At 43.3% G+C, this 25,797-nt stretch overlaps 1 protein-coding gene across 7 annotated transcripts in view; it reads left to right on the top strand.

The window, feature by feature from the left end:
• VPS13B (vacuolar protein sorting 13 homolog B) overlaps nucleotides 1–25,797 on the top strand; it is a 760,370-nt gene that overhangs the window by 710,626 nt on the left and 23,947 nt on the right. For all 7 annotated transcript variants that reach the window (XM_087864704.1, XM_087864702.1, XM_087864703.1 and 4 more), the window contains 7 exons: nucleotides 87–288; nucleotides 1,404–1,592; nucleotides 3,926–4,072; nucleotides 6,076–6,359; nucleotides 8,646–8,773; nucleotides 8,989–9,188; nucleotides 23,349–23,467. In XM_087864704.1, the coding sequence (XP_087720830.1) occupies nucleotides 87–288; nucleotides 1,404–1,592; nucleotides 3,926–4,072; nucleotides 6,076–6,359; nucleotides 8,646–8,773; nucleotides 8,989–9,188; nucleotides 23,349–23,467 (1,269 nt within the window). The remainder of the gene's footprint in view (nucleotides 1–86; nucleotides 289–1,403; nucleotides 1,593–3,925; nucleotides 4,073–6,075; nucleotides 6,360–8,645; nucleotides 8,774–8,988; nucleotides 9,189–23,348; nucleotides 23,468–25,797) is intronic.

Below are 25,797 nucleotides of genomic sequence, written 5' to 3'. Positions count from 1 at the left end.
CGTGTGTCTGGAATCCTTAAACATATTTCATGAATGCTGAAGTCATTGTATTTCATTGAGTCTCTTGGATGTGGTATTTGGAACAGGAATGAACAGCTGAGTCAGTGGGATAGCCCAATGCGAGTAAAGCTGTCAGTCTGGAAGCCATATGTTAGAACCTTGTTGATAGAGCTTCTACCCTGGGCCCTGCTTATCAATCAATCCAAGTGGGACCTCTGGCTGTTTGAAGGAGAGAAGATTGTTCTACAGGTTCCTGCTGGCAAAATTATTATCCCTCCTAATTTTCAGGTACTATAACTTTTTTTTTAGCTAATATGAATTCTTTTCTTTCAACAACTAGCCTTTATTCTGAGGTCACATTTATATTCCTAACAGAATCAGTTGTAGAAAACTGTCCTCTTAAATGCATATGTAAGGGGTATGGAATGTTCTTTGATATTCAGAGACATTTCAGATGGCTTTTTGTTCCCCCATCAGCAGTATTCATGCTTGAGTTATCATTGAATTTGATAACTTGTACTAGTTACACTTTCATTTTCATTGTGTACAGGATATTTGACAAGCATTAGGATTGGCCTGCTCAGGGTATGTTAAGAATATAGAGCCATATTCTGTGCTAACCCACTCCCTAGATAGACTTGTGGTTCTTACAGAAATTCTCAGAGATCTGCAAGGTGGGTAAAATTGAGGATTTCTGAGCAACTATTTTTTCAGGGTTCCTTTTCCCTTATAAGTGGACCTGGATGTCCCTAATTATGGATGTCCACCCAATTGTTGGTAATAACAATATGGAGTCATTACTGGCATGGGGGGGAACCCTAATGTAAAACAGAATTTCACAGCAAGACTATGTTCCATCACAAGAGAATTTTCTTGATAAGGCGAACCCATTTCAAGAAAGCACATAAATCTGTAAGAAAAGAGAATGCAGGGAACTCCTAGATAAAATGTTTTCCTGGTGGGGTACAATTGGAGAGTCCTCTTTTTGAGCTCTAGTTCATGAACATCTTTATTCAATTGCATTTTTCCTGCGTGTTTTTTTTTTAAATAGATGATGTTACCTTATGGAATTGGAATGTTGACCTACATGTACCTAAGGTTGCATATTATTCTTTAGTCAAATGAAATGAAACCCTCCATTTTAAGTCTTTGTTATTTATAGGGGAGCCACAGTTTGGGTTGGGTTTTTTTTCCCCCTTCCATAAATATGAATTCCATTGTGAATTGAAACATTGAACTAAAATAAAATGTATGTTACCATTACAAAAACAAAAACAAAACTCATAAAGGGATTTGGTGGCCTAAGTAGACCTATTATATAATATAAAAAAATTTCCTGTGAATTGAAGTAAAACTATCAAAGTTAAGAAAAATACTTTATAATTGAGGCATTATTTTTCCAGGAGGCTTTTCAAATTGGAATATACTGGGCAAATACAAACACTGTGCACAAGTCAGTAGCAATTAAACTGGTCCATAACCTGACATCTCCAAAGTGGAAAGATGGAGGTAATGGCGAAGTTGTGTCATTGGACGAAGAAGGGTTTGTGGATGCTGAAATAAGGCTCGGTGCTTTCCCAGGACATCAAAAGGTAGGATCAAAGTCTGCGTGGCGCAGGGGGAATAGCATGCCATCCCCTCAACCTGTTTAAAATGAGTCTACCCTTTTCTTTTCAGTCCCTTTTCGATATTACATGCTCTAGACAATTTATAACAGTGAAACACGTGATTTCTTAGACCTCTCTGTTTCACAGGGGTTTTTTTTTTCCTTTACCAGTGATAAAAGCCATGTCACGTAATTTATCCAATAACCTCTCTATTTCAGAACACTCAGCAGTCACTTGATTGATCATATGTAGGGGGCAAATGAACTTACTCCGAAATATCCACAATGTACTTGGCCGCCTTTCCTTAGAGCAGGAAGTAGAGTTGCTAACGTTCTGAGCGCTGAGTGAAAGGACAGGCCTCCCATAGCAAAGGTTATATTCCTGGAAAGGGCATCCTGAGCGACATCAACTCTGATCTTCCCATAGAACCTAAGGTTATGAGGGAGTTCTATTCCTGAACAGAGAACTGGTACCGCGATGACACGAATACAGAAAACCTACTTCATCAGTTATTTAACTGTATACAAACGGTGTGTGATTTTCAGTATCAATCTTTTCTAAAGTCTATGAAAAGCAATTAAGTTGAGTAATATAGTAACAAATCACATTAACCTGTGTGTACGACAGCAAAATATCATAGTGTCCCGTGTGGAGGTCTCAGGCTGTACTTCATGGTATCTTCGTTATCTTAGCCCTCCCAAATTAGAAGGGCTGCTTCATCAGGGTAGCACGAATCCAAATGAGCTTTCTCTGGGGAGAAGTGAGATTTTGACAGGCGTCTTTGAAGAGCTTCTTTAAAAATAAGTTAGTGTCATTTGGTGACTTTTTAAAAATAAATTTCTCTGATACAAAGAAGTTGGTTTCTCTTCAGTACTCAAGGCTGGTATCCATTTCCTCAGAGTTGTCTGGGCAACACATGTTTGTGCGCTGCCGGCCAAAAGGCTCTAACGTGGTGTAAATGGCAAAGAGCTGTAAGCATGAGTCACCCAAAGCTGAAGACTTGTAAGTTGAGATCAACCATCAAAACCTGGAAAAAAATGTCACAATACACAGTCCAACACCCAGCACCTCCAGCGCCTCACAAAGTGGCCACAGCAAGTGCTGAATAAATGTGAATGAATGAACGGGCTGTTGGAAAATATATTATTATATATATTTATATCTCCTTATTCTTTCCTAGTGATTCTCGAACTTTTGAGTCCCAGGACCCCTTTACCCTCTCAAAAATCATTGCAAACCTCCAAAACCCTTTTGTTTATGTGGGTTTTAGCTATTGATGGCCATCAAACTAGAAATGAATGAAAAAACTTTAGAATGCAAGAATACACAAACACATTCTGTTAGCCGTGACAGCGATGATATCATAGGTCATATAACCTCTGGAAAACTCCACTGTACACTCATTAGAGAATTAAAGTGGAAAAGGCAATAGCATCTTGGTATTTTTATGAAAATAGTTCTGACCTTTGGACCCCCTAAAAGGATCTCGAAGACCCCACACACTCACTCGGGGGTCCCAGGCCACACTTTGAGAACTGCTGTCCTGCCATTACCACTTACTAAGTGGCAATTTTTAGGCAGCTAATACCTTCTCTGAGCACCTGTCCCTCATAAAGCGTGGTAAGGGAATGAGAGGATATGTGGAGGTTAAGAGCAGTACCACAGAATCAGACTGCATGGTTTCTAATCCGAACTAGACCATTCCTGTCTTTATGACCATGGGCAAGTTACTTAACCTCTTTGAGCCTCATTTCCCTCTTCTATAAAATGGGGATAGTAATAGCTGCCCCATGTGGGTTTTGTAAGGATTCTGTGCATTAACACGCTTCAATCCTTACAACAAGCAGCACACAAGAAAGCAATATATGAGGGCCAGTCCTTGTTTTCTTACCAACATCACTGTTAAAGTCCTCAGAACGCCTGGAGGCCCCCACAAGGCCTTTGGCAAGGTGGCTACTGTGATGAGCATGAGGCAGGGGGGAGCGATGCTTAACTGAAATCTTCATGTTGAAAAGATGAGTGACATCTGTTTATGTAAAAATGTTTATAAATAAAATATTTTGTGAGGGAATCGGTGAAATAACTGGTTCACTAGAATGCCTTGTTGTAAATAGTGGCCCCTTTTAGCGGCGGGGACATTTTTGAGACTGAGAGGGGACTCCAGTAAATACTCTGGAACAAAAGGTAAAATTGGTACTGTCCTGAGCCAACCAATAGATAAAATGACCTTTTAAAAATAAGAAATTTGTATACGCCTTAGAATATATTTTTTTGCCTTATGATATTTTAAAAATTATTCCTTCCTCATTGCCTTGCAGCTGTGTCAGTTTTGCATTTCCTCCATGGTACAGCAGGGCATACAAATTATTCAGATTGAAGACAAGACTGTAATCATCAATAATATGCCGTATCAGATATTCTACAAACCGCAGTTATCTGTCTCCAAACCCCACTCTGGAAAGGAGGTAAGCAGTTCATGATGTGATCGATTTGTCTTCAGTTTTGATACATTAGCAATAAGTAAGATGAATTTTTTAGCCTAGGAAAAAGAAAAAACTAACACCGAATATAGGTAAAAAGAAATTTATTTTTTGTTGAATCGAAACTATGGATGTCCTGGTGAGCGCTTCCCAGGTGATTATGAGCAGAAAGCCTACAAAAGCAGCAGCTCCTGACACGCGGCCGGACTAGCGCCGCCTGCACCCCAGCTGCTCCGAGGCTGCAGCCCACGCTTCAGCACACCCACTAACCCAGAGCCCCCCCCTAGCGGGGAAGTGGGCCTGAGCACTGGCTCCTGGGTCTCGTGGAAAAGAACATCTGCCTCCCAGGCTGTGCGGCCAAGAGGAGCCCTGTGGTCAGAAGGCTCGGCCCCGACGGAGCCAGGGATTGGGAGCACTGCGTTCTCTGCCCACGAGGAGAGTAACTGTGAAAATGTACCAGCTCATTTATGTGGACATCTCACTGGCAGAATATGCACAAAATGAATCCAAGAAGGGCTTTTGATTCACTTCTTTATACAATTAAAATGAACACTTCTATTTTGAGAGAGTAAGGAGATCTTTTAAAAGGACTTAAACACATAATATGCTAAGTGGTCTGCTATTGTTTTATGCTATTGAAAGTATCGCATAGGAACATATTTTCTTTCTTTACCTCTGTCTGCATTTGTTTTTATCCCTTTCAGCTCCTAAAAATTACATCAGAACAGTAAAATAGGATGAAAGTCTTACTCTTCTAAGCTTACAGTGCATTATGGTATTTACAAAAATGTCAGAGTAATAGAATTTCATCTGGGTTCATCGAAGTATTGATAGAATAACTATGTGACCAGAAGTACCCAGTTGGGAAATAGAGATCAACAACATTCACATTTTAGGTGAGGATTTGGCAAGAGAATCAGCATGTGTGCGGATAATTCTCCTGCGCCTCCCCACCCTAGGGCTTCCTGGGACATTGGGTCAGGGCTTTCCATGCTGACATTTGCTCGTCTGAAAACAGGCACAATTTCACATTCCTTGCAGGTTTTTGGTGGCGATGAAATAAGATAATATGAATAAAAAGCCCAGGCACTCAGGAAATGGTAGTAGCCAGCAGCAGCCACAACACCAGCATGGCAATGAACTCCTGATTTGCCTCAGCTTCCTGGAGACAAGGGGAAGGCCCACGTTCTTCCAGGCCGCTGAGGAGTGTCCCCTTTTCAATCCTACCCTGCTTCAGGCAGGTGTGGGAACTTTTTTAAAAACATGATAATCCTTAGCCTCTCAGGGAGACCATGTGGGACAGTAGGAAAACCACCAAACAGGAAGTAGGAAGCCTGACTCTGGCTGGGCTTTGCCACTCACCGTCTCTGTGATGTTGGACAAGTCATCAGCTCTCTGGAAAGCAGCTTCCTCAGATGTGTAGGGAGTTTTAAATAAAGTATCTCTAAAGGTCCTTTTTAAGTCTGAAGTTCTGAGACTCTCTACTGTACCAGAACCCCTGTGGAATTTCAACTGAGGATTGCGATCAGAGTTTCCTCCTGCCTCAGATAATCCTTACACAAAAATTGTCTTCTGAGCTCCCAGTTCATCAGCTCTCTTCTTCCCAAGACCCCTCAGGGCTCACCCTTTCAGTTCGGTCATCCCTATCCAAGAGGACTCCCTCTCCAACACGTGGCATGTCTACCCTTACAACATCTGGATTTTTGCAGTACCTGGGGGACATTGAGAACTTAGGTCACCTTCTAAATCACTGTGGCCTTATCACGTTTCATTAGGTCTAGAAAAGCAGACCCTGCTCCCACTGCTTATAATTGTCTCATTAGGGCTTTCTCATGGGACTGGGATTCTAATGTGCCCATGTCCCCAACCTGGCTACCTCCTGAGAATTCATGGTTCTGGTTTCTTAGGAGCCGCACCTTCAAAAGCTTAACTTCTCTCCATTGGTGTAGCCACTGTGCTATCTTGGCATTGTCTTTTCTTTTTTTCAGTATTTTCACGTTCCAGACAGTGCTACTTTCAGCATTTCCCCGGGGGGAGAGCAACCTGCTGTGGAATCCAGCTCCCTTCCTTGCTGGGACTTAATGCCTGATATCAGCCAGTCACCGCTGGACACATCCCTGCTTCAGAAACAGATCTTGCTGGCCTTTTCTCCTGCGGCAGGTGCCACCGGCTCCCAGTGCTGGAGCCTGCCGGCCATAGTTAGGCAAGAGTTTCCCAGACAGAGTGTAGCAGTGCCCTTCGGAAGCTGTGGGGAAAATGGCTTCTGCACCAGGTACATCTATGGGAACGCCCTCCTTTGCTTGTCGGTACGGCTCTTCATCCAGGTGCCAGGAGAAACAGAGGAACAGCTGCAGGGCTCCTCGGCTGTTAAACTAGGTTTTTCTTTAATTTTTAATGGCTTCTAGACACTGTACGCAATTGAACAAACGTTGTGATCACATGTGGGTTGCCCCGGCCTGCTACTGATGAGGTTTTTCCCTACCGCGGATGCAGCTTATCCTGGGGGGAGTGGTGGTGTTCGTCCCACAGGATAGCGGCAATACATCGCAAGGAAAAGATCGCCTTCTGTGAGGACTTCAGCCTCTGTCAAGGGTTAAAATATGAGGCAGGAAAGTTGGAAAACCAAAAGGTTTGGTTCCTTTCCCATATTTTACATCGACTTCAAAATGGAATTTTTCTTTAAAAGTCATTAAGAGAGATAACGTAGATAAACACAAGTCACAGAAGACTCTGTTCTGTGGTTGTTCCCGCACGCAAGTTGCTCCAATTACCGATTACCAATTATGCAAATAACAACCACAGAATCAAGCCGGAGACATGTAATGGTTTGTTCATACTGGACTTTTAGTCTGTGGTTGTTTTGCATGCAATACGTCCCTTCTGTAGCTGTCAGGAATAACTTATCTATGGTCTATGTAAAAAGTACAAAAGAAAACACACCATGATCTCAGCAGAGGTGCCTTCTTCTTGTAACTGAGAATTTACAGACTTTGAGACCTTAGCCCTCCTAACTTTTTGATGTCTGCGGACATTTCTAGTAATTGTAGTTTAAAAGATAACTTCCTAACTCATGTTATCCATAATAGTAAGGCCCTGTTCCCTACACACATCCCTTCTTTTTCACAACATTCAGAAATATCCCTTATTTTATAAACACTTTTCATCCCTGATCCTGGGAGGAGTGCCTGTATTTATATTCTGGCTGGAGAAGTTGAGTGTGGTGAGCTTAAGGAAGTTTTTTGAAAGTAATGTGAACCTATGTCGAGAAAACAAAATTTATTTTTAAAAATGAAAGACAAAAATCTTAAATAAAATTGCATTTGGAAATGATGTTTAAAATTCTAAGAATTGTAAGACATGATTTTATTAATATAATTTAATCTTATCTATGAATACTAAACTAGATATTAGATTGAAAATACCATATGTTGGTCCTGGCCCCCAGCTTTCTTGGCTAGCAAGAAGAAATTCTCTGAGGTTGGCTTGCCCCAGCTCTTTCAAAATTAGGCTGGGAAAAGAACTTTGGTATGCATCCAAGGACTGTACTGTGCAAGTGAATTCGCTTCCTACAGCCCCATCTCCTCCTGTCTCTCTCCTCCCCTCACTCCTACAGTACACATTTGATGGTGTTATTAAGACGATTTTCCCAAATGCTAATGGACAGCTTACTTTGGCATTTCAGACAAATACTATCTTTGGGAAGGACTCACACTGGTGAACAGGATAAATGGCAAATGAGAAATTCATCGACGCATTATCAACCCCTTTTCATCAGTGTTAACCGAGGGCCACATTTGGCAAATATCTGATTCCTTTGGTTATTTTGATGAGTCCATGCAATTTAAACTGCGGAGAGGATTTTTTTTCCCATTTTGATATGAAATATTGTTTGGTCGTCTGTGATGTAAACTGGAAAATTTCTGTCTCTCCATTGCAGGGGACAGCCTATGCCCACATAGCAGTTTTTCCAATGCCAATTAAGACGGCTTTGCTCTTGGTAGTCAAAGTGGAGATCATGTAAAGTACAAGGACGTTGGGAAAATTGACAGCAGGCATTGTGAGCCTACCTACCTTTAGAATATAAAAAGAGCAAGTACCCGCATTCTCTAGCAGTCCTTCTAAAAGCACATCAGCTCTTATGGCAAAACTACCAGGCGCTGTTGAGGAAGAAGGCACTCTCTGTGAAGAGTTTAAGGCACATTTGCACAGAGGAAAGCAGAGTAGGAGGCAGGGTTAGTGCAAGGTTAGCTATAATTCTAAGTGGCTTTTTCCCCTTTTAAATAATTTTTCCCTTTTAAATAATTTTTTACATCTTTGAATATTTTATGATAATCGTGTTCACATTGTCATGAAAAAAATCCGTAAAGCTATAATTCTTGTATGACAGTTAATAGATGAGAGGATGGCCTCCTTTCTCTGGAAACATTTCCTCTGGTGGATAAAAGAGAAGGTTTGTGGAGTGGTGAATATTACAGATCTGAATAAACATGTACCAGGAGAGTAAGCATTCATTTTTTTTTCTAAACCATTTCTGTCATTTGATTTGATTTCATTCCAGGGCGGTAGCACTGACATATCAAGAGCACTTTGGAGTGACTTACTTAACCCTCTCTGAAGACCCTAGCCCTCGAATAATTTTCCACAACAGATGTCCAGTAACAGTCCTTATAAAGGAAAATATTAAAGGTATATTTTATAGCATTGAATTTAAATAATATAAAATCTGTATTCTTTCTGGAGGCTTTTAATTCAGTAGCTACCCGTGATCCTGTGAAGAATGTTTAAATAAAACTATCATTCATCCCTCTTCAGGAAGTTTCTCCAGCCGCATTATGTTTAATATCCCTTTGTCTTTGTCTTTGAGGCCTAAGTCTACATATGCCTTTTTTTAAAAATTTCAGATATTCCAAAGTTTGAGGTTTATTGCAGAAGAATTCCTTCTGAGTGCTCAATTCATCATGAGCTGTATCATCAGATTTCCAGTTATCCAGACTGCAAGACCAAAGACTTACTTCCCAGCCTCTTCCTGAGAGTGGAATGTCTGGAGGACGTAACAACTGAGTGGAGCGATGCCGTCGACATCAACAACCAGGGGACACAGGTCAGTGAGCCACGCGTCTTCCTGCCACAGCCCAAACAGATTCCCTTTTCCAAGGGTTCCATGCTTGTCTGTTTTTAAACAGAATTTTCCAAACGCTGCACTTCTTGTCTCTGTGTGAGGACACATGTGTCCTGTATCTCCAGAATGTACTTAAACAGCAATTTACCAGAGAGGAGCACTTGGTAAAGTGCTGTTGGGTCTAATCCCAGGTCAAAAACGAAATACAATTGTTAGACTTCTCTATGTAGAGGGTAGTCCTACTGTCCAGATTTTAGGAAAATCATAATGCCAACCCTAGATTCATCCCCTCTTTCGAAAGGTTCAGAACTTAATTTAAAAATATACATATTTTTGCTAAAAGTACATAGTAGTCTGCAAATATAAGTACAGTTTAAAAACCCTGAGCAGGGGCGCCTGGGTGGCTCAGTTGTTAAGCGTCTGCCTTTGGCTCAGGGCGTGATCCCACGGTCCTGGGATCCAGCCCCATATCGGGCTCCTCCGCTGGGAGCCTGCTTCTTCCTCTCCCACTCCCCCTGCTTGTGTTCCCCCTCTCACTGGCTGTCTCTCTCTCTCTGTCAAAGAAATAAATAAAATCTTTAAAAAATAAATAAATAAAAATTTAAAAAAATTAAAACCCTGTGTAGATAGATGTCCCACTTTGTCTCTGTCTTACTCTCCTTGTTGGTGGTGGTTTATTTTTGTTGAAAATGGCACATGAACCCAGCATTTCATTTCTGCTGTACTTAAAATTTGCCATTTTTAGGTGTATGAGTAAAAACACACACCATTGTACAGCCATCACCACTCCAGAGTCCATCATCGCCAACAGCAACTGTCCGCGTTGGGCAGTGACTCCCCACTCTCCCTCCGCTCAGCCCCCGGGGACCACTGCTGTCCTTGGTGTCTCTGAACTTGTCAGGTTCGGGGCACCTCACGTGAGTGGAACCACACCATACGTGTCCCGTGGTGCCAGCTAATTTCAGCATAGTGTTTTCGGTGTCCGTCCGTGTTGCGGCATGCGGCCCTGTTTCCTTCCGTTTTAGGGCTGAGTCATCTGCGCTGCACTTTGTTACAGTTCTTTCACACCTATTCATTCGTTTGTAGGTCCCATTTACCGTAATGATTACAAGACACCTATTACAGTTATAAATATATTTACCGTAATAACGATTATCATTTAATAATCGCTTACTGTAGGCCAGGCACCGTACTGAGCACTTCGTATTCATTCCTCTCTAACCCTTCCCGTAGCCGCACACGGCAGGACGATGGTCTCCATGTTACACGAGTGAAAACTCACACCTCCAGTAGTAACACGGCCTAATTCCCTTGTGTTACAAAAGGAGGGACTGGGATTTGATCCAGACCTGCCTGACTCCAAAGCACTGCTCCATACCACTGTGCTATGAGTCCTGCTTCCCTACCTGGGAGTCCTGAACTCCCCTTTTCCCCAGCCAGCACATTCTTCCTCATCTCCCGAGAGATTCTCTCTCTTCCCCTCACTGTGAGGTCTCCTCCCCACTACCGGTCCCTCCACATGTTCATATAACATTTGTAACATTTAATTGCATTTCTTTCTTCTATTTTTTTTTTAAGATTTTATCTATTTATTTGAGAGAGAGAGAGAGAGCAAGCCCAGGTGGGGGGGGGGTGGGGGGAAGGAGCAAAGGGAGAAGCAGACTCCAGGCTGAGCAGGGAGTCCGATGTAGGGCTCGATCCCAGGACCCCAACTGACTGAGCCACCCAGGCACCCCTGCATTTATTTCTTTAGAAGATTTCCTACCAAGTTAGAATTCCTGGTGGTCAGATACCTGCCTGTTCATCCTCAGCCTGCAGCAGAGTGCCTGTCAACATAGTAAGAGTGAATATTAAATCAGTAAATGAACGACTGAATGAATGAATGAATGAGAAGATGAGATTAGGCGAGAGAGATGGGATGAAGGAGGGAAAGAGAGCCGCAGTATAACCTTGGGAAAGGCCAGTGTGTCAGTGCCGAGCGTCAAGAGACGGGGAGGAAGAAACAGAGTGGGAGGAGGAACACCGGCCAGGGGAGACACAGAGAGCCCCCAAAGGACAAAGTTTACAGGCTGTAAAATGGTGCAAAGAGGGAAGCAAGGTAGCAATTGCAAATGACAAGTTCAGAGTGAGTGGAAGGGAGGGAGTGGAGGGAACATGTGAGAATTGTTTATTTCCAGGAGCGGGGCCATGAAGCAAAGGAGGTCAGAGAGGAGGAAGCCGTCCCTGTGCTGCAGGGGCGGAGTCAGTCACGGAAAAGTGGAGAAGACAGTGAGGAGCTGCCCCAGAGACAAGTCCAAGGCCCGGGGAGTGTAGTTGTGCTGGAACAGGAGGACCTCCTCCCCTTCTTTGGCCGTAGAAAAGAGGCGGGGATGGGCATAGGTTAGGGAGAGCTGTTTGGAGGCAGGAACTGGGAAACTGAGTGAATGGACGTACCGAGGACTTCAGTTTTATTGTGAAGTATGGAGTAAATGGAGTAAGTCATCTGCTAAGAGGGGGAGAGAAAGGGCTGGGGGTCTGCGGAAAGAAGCAGCCCTGGAGACAGGCGGAGGACGGGGCAGGGCCAGGTGCAGGACTAGCCAAGCAGCCCCGGGGGCATGTGCACCTTGGAGACCGGCATTTGTGGTGGCCCCACACTATGCAGGGGTGTGGTTTCTGCCAGCAGCTCTCATTGGCTGCACACTGAAAGCAGGCTAGATGGCGCAGCCCCAGGCCGCGTTCCTGGTCTCATTACCGTACAAAATAAAGATTGCAAGCTTCCCAAGGGTTCCTGAACTCCTCTGCCCGGTTTGAAGAATTTTCAAACCTTGCTTGCTTCTATATGTCTAGGGAATTCGTGACGATAGGCATTCTGCCTGCCAAACCTTATTTCAGGGATTCCTGTTCACTCTAAATTTCCTCAAACCTTTGTAGTCACAGATACTTCAAAGCTAGGAGGAGGTACTTTTTCCAACACCCTTATCGTCCCTGGTCGGAGGACCCAGCAAAGGCTCACGTCCCCATTAATCTTTGAGGAGCTGGGTGCCATATGTCCTGCAGACCGTGGCTCCCTTCCTACTCTGCAGGAAGATTTGTTTCAGACCCTCACCGGCATCTCCTCAGTAATACACCAGGGCATATAAATCACTGGGGAGCGAGGGGAGCTGAGTCCTCTGATGAAAGGAAGCAGCCCTTCTGTAGGAGTGAGTTTGTCTTCCAGGAGCCTTTCCTCAGCCCTGGGCCTGAGGCCCGTGATGCAAATTTCAAAGCTGACCTTAAAAAGCAGGATTAAAACACCGTAAAATCCCCAATCTGCCTCAAGGAAGACAACTTCTTTAGCTTTTGCCAGTGATAGGCCCCTTGACTCAGCTCTGGAAATAGGACAGTGTCATGTCATATAATTTTGAAATGGAATATGACAGGGAACACGCAGAAGGTAAGTTTGTAATCACACAAGGAGGTATTCTTGGGATCGGGAGTTATTGGGAAGACCTGATTGCATGCAGGCCACAGAATTCTGCCCGTCTTTGGTGCAGGTTTTCCCGGGCTGTGTTACGAGCTCACACCTGGTTACTCACAGAGGCCCCGAAGCAACAGCCGGTGCTCTTACCCTTAACTTTACAGTGGGTGGGAGCCTGACTCCGGAGAAAATGTCTCTAGATTCTGAATAAATAAGTAAAGACATAAAAAATGAGCTTATGTTGACCATTTTAAGTCACAGTTTTGATCCCATCAGGAAAACAATTTAGAACCCTGCCTAGTTTATGGGACTGCAGTTTCTGATCATCAGAAACCTTACTTCTGTCACAAACATCAGGCGGTATTTTTTTAAATAAAAAGGTACAAAGAAAACGTAGCTGCCGTTTAACTAACACAAACACTGGGAAGCATGCTTCAGTCACCAATCAACAAATGCTTTCTGAGTTTCTAAGACGTGCCAGACACTCTCACTTGCTTCTGGGACCCCGTGAAATATAGTGAACGGGAGGGAACACGGCCCTTGCACCCGAGGAGATGCCATGTGGAGGAGACAGGTCGTAAGCAAGTGCTCCCTGGGCTGTTGTACTGTGAACTGTGGGAGCAACTGTGAAGGGAAGGTCAGTTGTCCTGCTAGGATGTACAGCAGACGAGCTTGAGAGGCCAAGGAGTACCTCTCTGCTAAGAGACCTCACATCTCTGCTTCAAGTTGAACAGGCATGACAAGAAAGTGGCAGATTTTTCTCGGCAGAAAGAGCAACATGTTTGAAGGTTTGGTGCTCAGAGAGGGAGTCTGGTCCCTTCAGGGATCTAAATGCCAGTGTGGCCAGAGGGCCAGATGAAGAAAAAGGGGGCGGGAGGGGGACTAGTGAGGCAGTTCAAAGCCAAAGCCAGCCAGATTCCAGATTTGGTATCTGCAACCAAGGATCTGGGTTTTTATCTTAAGAGCCATGGGAAGTCTTTGACTTGTTTATGAAAAGCAATTTCTGAGCCATTGAAATAGCAAAGAAAAATGAGCAGTTTGAACCCCAGAAGGTTTGCAGGTGAGCTTCTAAAAAGATCCAGTAAATTCTCATGATCTTTGACGCTTAGCAGAAGTGTTCAGTGGAGTTTTTGTCACCGGGGTTTTCTTCTCCGTGTGTGTGGAAGATGGGGAATGACAGTCCTTCATGTTTCTGTAGCTCTCTACCATTTACGAAGTGCTCTCACATCCACAGTCTCTACTCTTTCGTTCGTTTATATGGCAAGCTTTAATTGAGGAACTATCCAGGGCCAAACCCTTTGCCCTGAACAAGGCCTTCCTCCTGTTCCAAGGACCTGAGCGTAAGTAAATAAGTGCACTCAAGTGAAGTGAGTCCGAAGACAGAGCCTTTGATCACAGCAAAAATTCTAGGATCGTTAGGGCAATAATTTTTCTGTTTATTTTCCTGATGAGAGGATTGAAGCTTAAAGAGTAATCAGCTAGGTGGTTTATAACTGAGCAGGATCAGGCTGGAACCAGGATCTGCCCACACGTGGCCCCATCTTGTTTTTCCTGCACCAAACAGAGGTCACTGTCAGTCCTTTGGAGTCCAGCCCTGGCTCCGGATATTGCTACCTGAAGGTTCGTGAAAGCACAGGTTAGAAGAGGTTTTCTACATTCCCCTCTACCGAGGACAGGCGCACCCCCCCACCCCGTGCCATCTCCCCTCAGTGTCTAGCTCGGCCTTATTCAGCAGTGACTGTAGGAAAGCTTTTGCTCACGTCGGGCTGAAAACCCTTGCTCCGTGGCGCCCACTCATTCATCCTTGTTTTACCCTCTGGGGCATCACAGATTGTTTACTTCCCTCTAATATAGCAACACTACAATTATTTGAAGGCCGCCTCAACATCTTCTCTAAGTGTTCCCTTATCCAGGCCAAACATTTCTGGTTCCTTGAATCATTCCTTCGGTAAATGTGATTTCCAGACCCATCACCACAGTTACCCTTGTCTGAATACACTAGTGTGTTATGTTCCCTTTTAAAAATCTGGCAGCCAGAATTATACATAGTATTCCAAATGTGGTCTAACCAGCTATTACCTCCCTATGCTTCCATTAATAAAGTAGAAGATTGAGTTAGCTTTTTATTAACAAGTTCAGACTGTTTGTTATTATTGAACTTGTGGTCAACCACATCCCCCCAGGTCTTTATCATATGACTTGCTGTACAGTTGACTTTTTGAACCCAGTGACAGGACTTTGCATTTATCCCCAATAAATTAAATCTTGTTGCTATTGGCCTAGTCCAGCTTGTTGAAATCACTTAAAAAAAAATTTGTGATGCTGTCATCCAACATATTAAGTATCCTTGGTAGCTTTATATCATCTATAGATGTGGTAAGCATGCATTAATAAATGTGTCGAACAGGACAAGTCCAAGGTCTCCATGCTATGGTGAATCACTAGATACGTCCCTAACACATCAAAATGCACGGTCATTAACCCACATTTCTTAAATAAGAAAATGCATCTGAAAGCGTTTTAAAGTCATACTATGTAAGATGTTTCTTATCTTGCTTACAAGGTTATCATGAGACCCTTTGCTAAGTGCCTTGATTAACCAGGACTCAAGTGTGTAATCAGCCCAGTTGGTGCAGATCAGACAGAGGTAATAACCCTGAGCACTAGTGCTAAAAGAGCATGCGGTCATTTTCCGACATACCTTTAGCCTCCGTCCAGGAATCTTTACATAGAAAAAAAGTTATCGACCCAAGGGAGTATCTGATTTCTGAAACGCACAATAAAGATATTTTGGCTTTTTACTTACTTCACTCGCCTTCCCCTACATCCTGTATCAAGTTGGTACCCACTTCTTAACATCTGCCAAGTGCTCTGATCTAGAGTCTTCTATGTGTTTACAGTTTGTTCCAGTTGAATCACACCTGCTCTTAAAGATACTTGGGAGTAGGGATTTCCTTAAATATTTTTCAGCAGCCATACAGAGGGAAGAATTATACCCAGAATATCGCTATTTTGTTTTCACCTTTAGCGAACCTTTTCTCATTTTAGAAATTGATCATTTTAGAAATTCATCTCCCTTCTTTCCCTCTCTGGGAGATCGAATCTCATTGCTTTAGCTACCAACTATCATCCAGTCACTCACAGATCTGTCTCTGGCCCCTGCATCTCTCCTAAGCTCGAAGTCTGTGTTCTTCGACACCCACCAGACATTGCCCCCTGAAACTCACGAGCACCTCAAACCCAGCATGTCGAAACCAAAGTGATCATTTTCCATTTCCCAAGCCAGCTTCTCTTAGAGTTGCTACATCCCAGTATAAAAACCTTAAATAATATTTATGTAAATTTGTATTGAACTCCTGCTTTATGTCAAATACTCTACAAATATTATCATTAGTCCCTGTCACATCCCTTAAAGCTAGATGCTACCTGAAGCGCAGGGAGGTCACGTTGCACAAAGCAAGTGACCTGGGATCCAAATTCCAACTGTCAGCCTTCTGAGCCTATATTTTTCCTACTACAACCCAGTGCCTTCCTTTCCCTCTTTCCCCCCACACATCCAGTAAGTCACCAGGTTCTGGCAGAAATTCCTCAGAAATGTCTCTGGATCTGCCCCTCTCTTGTGACCATGGTCTGCTTCAGGCCTTTTATCCATCAGCCCTCTCCCAGAGTTTGGCAGTAGCCCCTCAAAGGGCCTCTCTGTTGTCAGCCTCATCACCTTCAACGCTGTCTCCACAACTACCACCCAAGTGATTACTAAAACACAGAGTCCAGCCCAGAGAAGGCTCTCCAGGCCACTAGACTGCTTAACAGACCACCACCTGAGACCAAGCAGGCTGCATCTTACTCCCGTATTCCCTCTACAGGGGAGGGGTCAAGCCCATAGCACACATGCAGATCTCTTCTTCCCTTCAAAGCCTAAGTCTTGACTTCATCCATATCATGGTTTTCCTTCTTCAGATATTTTCTTACAAACCACTTCATCTAGAGATAGAAGTAGTACCTTTTCAATTTATTCCTCCCCAAAATAGGGAGTAAAATTTTTTATGAAAAATGAATTTTAGCCGAAAGTCATAACAAATAATATGGCTAATTGACTTATCTGCAGACCTATTTATGGAGGCTGAGTATCTGCCTCCCGCAAGCTGGAGACCCAGGAAAACCAGAGTGTAATTCAGTCCAGGGTCAAAGGCCTGAGAACCAATGGAGCTGATGGCATAAATTCACCAGGGGAAGATGAAATGAGGTGTCCTAGCTCAACAGTGAGGCAGGGGAAAGGGGGCAAATTATTCCTTCCTCCACCTTTTTTTCTATTCAGACCCTCTACACACTGGATGATGCCCCCCTGCCGCATGGGGGAAAGCAATTTACTGAGCTCGCTGATTCGAATGCTAATCCCATCCAGAAACATCCTCACAGACACATCCAGAAATAATGCTTAAGCTGGGCACCCTCTGGCCAGTCAGGTTGACACAAAATTACTCAGCACAGAAAGGAAGTAAAAATCTGAGACGGGAGCGTCAGGAGTCAAGTAAGAGAAAGAAAATTGGAAGGGAGGAGTCCCAACAAGGTGTTGTCCTAAGGCTATTGTAGCCCAGTGGAAGAGGAGACCAGTAAAATATTGGAGGAGAGGCGTGCAGAAGGAGTTTTAGTAACAGTCGTACCTGTCATTGAAGTCTCCCTCAGCTGCAGTGCCAGGATGCTGTATAACTCCCTCCTCATTGTCCCTGCACCGCCACGTAGAGCCTACGGGAAAAAGAGGGAGACACAGGAAGAGAGACTTTCAGGAATTCATCCTTTTGTTTCCTGTGTCCCCTTGTAACTTACTAACTTAGTAAAATTAAATTGGTATCATTTTTTAAAATATTGTTTGCTGGACATAAATCTAATAAGCAATCATTTTAATAAAGATAACTGGAAACATAGAAAAGCACAAGTTATATTAAAGTGTTTCTTACTTTTATTCATAGTAAAAGACAACATAGTAAGTGGAGGGCAGGACATAGGCCTGGAATGGTGTTCTTATACCCACACGTGTGAGAGAAAGCCTTATGGCAGAGTGCCCCGACACAGACACAAACGGCAAAACAGAGTATCTTCCAAGAGCTTAGTGGTCAGAGCAGCAAATCTATGATATTTTGCCCGATAGCCTCCCCCCTTTCCCCCCACACACCAGTATGAAGTGAAGAAAGAACAGACACCCGAGTGATGGCACTGATCAGGACTGGCTAGCTCATTCGGCAGTTCTAAACAGCTGGGCAACAACAGAAACCCCCTCAGTCATCAGTCACGTCATTGTTCCTTTTCCCACACATGGAACAAACAGATCGCCTCCCCGGGGTTCTATGCAGTCACCACATCCCACCAGAAATCCAGTACTTCCGAGTGACGCTCCGAGTCCGCACGTGACTCCGTTCCTCTGGAGAGCTGTGAGCTCTTGTGCTCCTTCCCTTCCCCCATTTCACAAGATAGGATTATAACCCCTCCAGAATGGAAAGGGGAAGAATAAAGAGCCATGACGGCAGCCCCTCATCCATGACAATTCTGAAAATTTTCTGAGCACATAATTGTGCGGTTTCTACCCTGGAGCCAGGTCTAGTCTCTGAGCCCTGTTTCTACTCTTGGAACTGTTTTCTTGCCATTTTTCTTCTAGTCCCTGGATCTACCCTCAAGAGATCTTCCTCGATCACATCTGAAGCTCGTATTGAGTCTCAAGCAATCACAGTCTCTTTTAGTCTAGGCTTGTGGGTTTATTGGGCAGGAGTCAGTTCTCCAGAACTATCTGACTCCAGAGAATTCATGTACTGATAACCCATGGTCCTTTTCAAGGCATATTTCTGTGCTATCTTGCTTCTTTACCTCTCTCTAGATTTGGGAGCTTCTGTGGCAAACTTACACGTTTCATCTAAACTTTCTTCTGAGTCACTCTGACAATTATGAGGTTCTCACAATGAGTGTGATGCCAAACGTAGCCCTAAGGCAGAGTATTAACCTGCCTTCACAGTCAAAGACTGATCTTCAGTCTCTTGCTGTTAGAGGTTTAAAAGCATTTCTAGCTTTGCAAGGCCCTGAATTTCTGGAATCTCTCTATTCTCTTTCATTGTTACTTGCAAACTGGCCGATTCTTTCCTAAGCTGGTCTCTTCAGAATACATTGTCAGCGACAGCCAATAGCAGCCAACACACACTACTAATGTTCTGTTTCCAAACCTCATCTTCTGGAAGTACAAATGGGTTAGATTTATAATCTGCCTCCCAGGTAATCTAGACAACAGTCGTACTCGATGTCTTGCTACTTCATAACATGAACTGCCACTTTAATGTCTTTCGATATCAATTCCTACTGCCTGACCATTAAGCCAAGGACTCCTATTTTAGGTTTTTGCTGGAACCCTACTTCTAGTACTGATACCTATATTATATTAGTATAGGCTAGGTTCTGCTACCTTTCTAGCATTTACTTCTTGCTTATGCTTTGTGCCCAGGGAGCTCTGTTCTACATGCTTGCTCAGGGGTGCAGATTGATGGCGTCTCCATCACCTCCTGTCTGCCCCACTGTAAAAAACCACCCCAAAACCTAGAGGCTTGAAAGTGATGAACATCTCATGAGTCTGAAGGTTTGTTTGGGTGATTTTTCTGCAGGATGAACCTGGGATCACTCAGGCAACCACATTCACTTGGAAGTCAGCAGAGGGAGGAGTTCAGCTGGGAAGTCTGGGCATCTCTCTCACCATGTGGTCTTTCCTCTTTAGGGAGGCTAAACCAGACTTCCTCACATGGTTGGCAGGAGGGCAAACCCCAGGAAGCAAGCTTTACCAGGCTTCTTGCCTCGTGTTTGCTGATATCCCAGCATCTGATGGCAGTCACAGCCAAGCTCTGGAGCAGAAGGGACTGAGCAAGGACCTGGAAGCTGGGTGTGCAGCTCCTTGACTGTGTAACAGTCTGCCACAACCAGCTAGACCAGGAGTCAGTGAGCTTTTTCTTCAAAAAGTTTCTTTTTTTCCTTCAGTAAATATTTTAGGCTTTGCAGGCAATACAATCTCTGTCACAACTTCTCAACTCTGCTATTAGAGATAATATGTAAATAAATGAGCGTAGCTATATCCCCTTAAAACTTTATTTACAATTAACAGGCTGTGGATTGGATTTGTCCTGCCACTGATCTAGAACAAAAAGCCTGTATTCAGTCTCTGCAGCAGAGGAAGAAGACTGGCTCTTTTATGCTTTGGCTCAGAAGTAACACTTGTCAATTCTGTCTTTAGCTCATTGGCCAGAACTTAGTCACGTGGCCAAACCTGACTGCAAGGGGGTGAGGAGTATAACCCTGTTCTGTGCCTGGAAGGAGCTAGGTATGGGTGGACACTGGAAGTCTCTGCCCCAGAAGCCACGTTGAGATGATGACCACTCAGATCTTGATTGCATACCAGGTACTGGTTATAAGTACTGAAGAAAATGGACACACCATTGCCCTCATGAGTTATACAGACCGTTCTACATCTCTGCCCTGGAATTATTAGTTATTATCTCATCATTTGTGTCCTTGGCTTTTTCACCAGCTAAGCTGAGAGCAGTTTGAGGGTATGATTAGATCTTCTCGGTCCCTGGGGCACTCGGTCCCTGGGTCGGTTAAGCATCTGACACTTGATTTCCGCTCAGGTCACGATCTCAGATCTCAGGGTCATGAGATTGAGCCCTGCATCAGGCTCCCTGATCATCAGAGAGTCTGCTTCTCTCTGCCTCTTCACCTGCCCCCCACTCATGTGCTCGCTCTCTCACCAAAATAAATAAATCTTTAAAAAAAAAAAATGATCTTTCCCATCCCTAATACAGTGCCTTGCTCTTTGTAGGTGCACTTTAAGTATCATATAGTTGGTTGAATGACTAAACGACCAAACCATCAGACCAAAACAAGGATTTGTTTTTAAAACTTCTGAGGGAACGTAGGTACAGGTGCCTAATTTCTCTGGCAGTTAGATACCTAACTCCCTAACCCCTAGAGCTGCCACTGTACAAAATGCTTGGCATTATGAGCTGTTTCTCTACCAGTGAAAAGAGACATGAGCTAAAGTCCATGTTTCTTCCATTCTAGTGGTGAGTGAAAGGAACACCCAGCAAAATTTTTCTCCAAAGTCCAGATTTTTGACGAGAAGTCCCTTAAAGGTTTAGGTCCATGTGCTTGCTTCAGAGTCCCTTTGACAGTTAACAAAAACCATCAGCTTGACTTATCTTTACTATCTTGGAAGGAACCAGTATCCTCATTTCATAATCCCATAGGATGACTTTGAGAATGAGCAGAACAATATATATTTCCCTTTTTGATCCTCTCCTTCCCTCCTTTGAGGGTTGATAGTTCTCCCCTGAAACCCTGGGACATGCCCTGAAGTTACAGTCACTGAGAGAGGGAAGTATAGATGGGAGCACAGGGCCTTAGAAAGGTTTGTGCCAAATGAATAATCCATGTCTATAAGCCTAGTAAAAAAGCAGTTGACTTGGGGTGCCTGGGTGGCTCAGTCAGTTGAGCATCCCACTCTTGATTTCTGCTCAGGTCATGACCTTGGGGTCATGGGATCAAGCCCCACGCTGAGCCCCAGGTAGGGCTTCACACTCAGCGGAGAGGCTGCTTCTGTCCCTCTCCCTTTGCTGCTCCCCCTCTCACATCCATGGGTTCTCTCTCTCTCTCAAATAAATCTTTTTATTTCTTTCTTTTTTTCTTTTTAAGGGCGCCGGGACCAACAATCACCAGCTGCCCAGAAATAAATCTTTTTAAAAAGCAGTTGACTTACTTTGTATATCATACAAAGTAATAAATGTGAATGTTTCTGAAATAATACCTGTTTTGTTTTAGATTCATGAGCTGAGCCATTTTTTAAGTTGACTGCATTCTAGATTTTGTCCTAGTCAAGTTCAATTTTTTTTTTAAAGATTTTATTTATATTTTTGAGAGAGAGAGAGAAAGCATGACCATGAGTGGGGTAAGAGGCAGAGAGAGAAGCAGGTCTCCGCTGAGCTGGAAGCCCAGTGCGGGGCTCAATCCCGGGACTCTGGGATCATGACCTGAGCCAAAGGCAGACACTTAACCAACTGGGGCACCTGGGCCCCAAGTTCAGTTTTTACCTTTGAACACATAAGGCAAATTCAGGATACAGGGTCTTTTGAAATGTATTTTTGCAAAACAGTCCATTTGGGAAACCTGTCCGTAGAGAACAAACAGACTCCACTCCTGCCCCCAAGAAACTGACAATCTAGTAATTGAGTCAGGTGTACAAACAGGTTACCGGACTGCAAACAATACAGATTTGTGACCAAATAGAAATATGGTTAAAGTACTTTTGGAATGTCAGAGTAAGTATCAAGCTGAGGAAAGGACTAGGAAAACTAGAGAGTACCTCCATGGAAAAAGGTATCCTTAAGGAGTATGTGCAAAGATACACAGGATTTGGAAAGGACCCGTGTGGGGGAGGGGCAGAGGGGCTGCTGAGTGGCAGGCAAGGGCCTAAGCTAAAGCAGTGGCCACGGGATGAAAGACGAGGCACTAGCGGAGAAGGCGGCAGAGGTGGGAGCATCCGATGAGCCCTGCACTGCGGATGAGCGGGAGGGGGCCGACGCGATGTCCAGCCGCCCTGGTGCTGCACCTGCTGGGGATTTCTGAAGGAGGAGCTGTCGTGCACAAAAGAAGCCCAGTGACCCCGAAGTCACTTCCCAGTTTGAGTCTGCGACTCTGTCCTGCGGTTCTGTGTATAGTCTTCCCAGGACCTCCTAGTCCGGCCAGAATTAGAGTACATTCACTCCATGTCAAGCAGGCACCTAGCTCTGTTCCTTCATCCAGGAATTTCCAGTCTTCTTTTATTTACTGTCCTGACAATAATCAAGGGCCCAGACTTGGACTGCATCGATACTGCAAATTATCAAAATCGACGTTCCCCAATGTAGAGTGCTTGCCTCTACTCTCAGGTGATGCTGGCTGTGAACATGATGTTCTTGGACTTGTGTTTCCGATAGTTCTGTTTTCAAATATTTATCCATTTAAGCAGCCTCGGTATTTAATGCTGAAAGGACATCTGTTCTGCTAGCCTGGCACCTGGCTCCTGAGATAGAACCTTTCCTTGGGTCTTAGTCCACCTTCCCAGGGAAGAAAAATTAATTTTGACTCCAAGCAAATGCAGTTATCTGACATTACTGTTACAAGTAGGTGAGGGACTGAGGGACCTCGAGGGGATGATGGTGTCTCTTGTTGGTAGGTTTTCCAGTACGTTTCTGTGTTCCCAGAATAGAAGGGCATCCTCATGGTGGTAGGTCAACACTCAAGAGTCTGAAGGTTTTTTGCATGTTGTGTTTCAAGTCCTGAGTTTCAGGGGATTATTTTCCACAGAGATTCATATGCACACATAAAGCCGGCCCACAGCTGGGCTCCAGTCCACACAGAGCTATCTGCCAATTCCAAAGAAGTGGAGAACGGAGACGCTCATGCTCTGTCATCCGTCATTGTTTTTTGCTGTGAACCTTACAGCTGGATATTGAAAAATCTGGATTTGACCTTTCTTTCTTTTTTTTTTTTTTCATTTCAAGTCACCTGAGTAGCCTGTACACATAGATATAAAGAAATATAACCAGCAAGTGTTTGTGGTGCTGAATCAGAACTTAAGACATTTGAAAGCAAACATTTCAGTAATGTTTCTTCTTTTTAATCAGATTTTGAAATTATTCTTGCAGGTTGTGTTCCTGATTGGCTTTGGCTATGTGTATGTGGACATTGTCCTCCAGTGTGGCACAGTCTTCATCACTGTGGCCCCAGAAGGAAAAGTGGGGCCTAGTTTAATCGCTACCAACAGGTAGGATTATTATCCCAGTAGCAGTATGGTAAGCTTTCCCATTATAGAGTCATAAACCTGCTTTTTACCTTTCTTTATCATCTCTATATATACATTACAGCTTTTGGTGAATTACTGTGTAATCGATAAGGATGTGGTTGTTAGCATTAAATCATACCTATAAAAAGTAGCAGTATATTATCTTCTTTGGTACCCCTTCCGGTGGTAAGTTTAACAAACTGATTTAAAAACTAAGACATACATTTTAAAATCGTATATTAGCATTAGCATGAAATGCAAATTAATACTTCTGTATCCACTTGACAACCTAGTAATTAGTAATCTGACTTAGCAATTAGAGCTACCTCAAAAATAAATTTACCCTTTCGAGTGTTGCCATCAGGTTTTACACTCATGAACCAAAGAGTTAATACGCTTTATTTAAAAGAACTACTATGAAGGGGGGTAAACAGAAGGGGGAATGAAGCATGAGAGACTATGGACTCTGGGAAACAAGCTGAGGGCTTCAGAGGGGAGGGGGCGGGGAATGGGATAGGCCGGTGATGGGTAGTAAGGAGGGCACGTATTGCAGGGAGCACTGGGTGTTATGCACAAACAGTTAGTCATGGAACACTACATCAAAAACTAATGATGTGCTGCTGTATGGTGACTAACGTAACATAATAATAATAAAAAAAAGTAAACAGAAATGAACAGAACTTACAACAAGAAAACTAAAAACCTTAGGTGAGGGCATAAAAAGTGAATAAACAAACCTATACACCATGGGAAAAAAAAAAAAAGAACTCCTATAATCCAGTAGGAATAGTATGAAGCTAGCCCCTCCTTCTAAAAAGTGAGGCACATGCATGATCAGAAAGTCTAGGAAGAGGAAATATAAGTCATCAAAGAAATGCAAATTTCAGTGCGCTATATTACTTAACAAAGTAACAATGGTGCGCCGTCATATACAGTTCAGGTGGGAGGTATAAACGTGCCATTTTCTGGAAAGCACTTGAGGAACCTGTATTAAGAGCTGTAAAATCCCTTTGGCTTGGGGGCGCCTGGGTGGCTCAGTCAGTTAGGCATCTGACTCTTGATCTCAGCTCGGGTCTTGATCTCAGGGTCGTGAATTTAAGCCCCGCATTTGGCTCCACACTGGGCTGGCTTCACACTAGGTGGAGCCTACTTAAGAAAAAAAGAAAATCCCTTTGGCTTGGAAACTCCACTTTTTTTTTTCTTTTTTAATATTTTATTTATTTGAGAGAGCATGCGTGCATGAGCCTGGTGGAGGGGCAGAGGGAGAAGGAGAAGCAGACTCCCCGCTGAGCAAGGAGCCTGATGCGGGACTCGATCTCAGGACCCTGAGACCATGACCTGAGCCGAAGGCAGATGCTTAACCCACTGAGCCACCCAGGCGCCCCTTGGAAACTCCACTTTTAGAATTTTCAGAGTTTAAGAGTTAAAGTAGTGGTGAGAAAAGTGGGCAAAGATAGAGATTTATCGTATTGCTACTTAGAGTGGCAAAATATTTAGAGCACAAATGCCCAGCAGTAGGGGAATGGATGATACATAAATGGTATATCCACAGAAAAAAGCTTACAGGATTTTAGTGGAATAGAAAAATGCATATGATAATCTAAAATAAAGCAAACAATATAAAATTGAATATACAAATATGACCAGTCCTATATCTCACACACACACACACACACACACACACACACACACATAAATACCTCTCTGCTCATACATGCTCACACACACATGGACAGAAAACATTCCTAGAACTAAGACTCAAAAGAAGGAATCAAATTTTTAATAGATTCAGGTCTTATAAGTGATTATCTAATAATTTTCTGCATTTTAATTTTCTACAAGAAGAATTTAGTATATCATCAGAAGTGTATTATTATTAAAATTTTATTTAAAATGTAAAATAATTATACCAACTTCCATATATTTGTTTAAGCCCTTTTCTAAAAAAGTTCCTTGCTTTTCATATATGGTTAAGAAATTATTAATTTTGACCTGCCAAATTATTAATCTGAACTTACAGTATTTCAGACAAGGATGGGTAAATGTTTTCTTTGCCCAGAAGTGTTTGTAAAAAAAATCAACAGCATAACAAAATTGGAGACTTCTATAAAATTACATAACACGAAATTTCAAACCTATATAACCATTTCAGAAACATTTGTCTAGGGCATCAATAGTACATTATTTAATCATAGTAGCAACAAATTATACATTCAGTGGTAGAAATAGGAAAGGCACAGATATTTACTAATATTCCCTTAATTCGTTTATCCAAATATTTTTCAGTTGCTTACTGGATGCCAGATGCTATT

This window comes from Ursus americanus, chromosome 9, assembly GCF_024610735.1.
Source record: "Ursus americanus isolate L20-20 chromosome 9, mUrsAme1.1.p, whole genome shotgun sequence".
Lineage (NCBI taxonomy): Eukaryota > Metazoa > Chordata > Mammalia > Carnivora > Ursidae > Ursus > Ursus americanus.
This window is presented reverse-complemented; position numbering and strand designations above follow the sequence as displayed.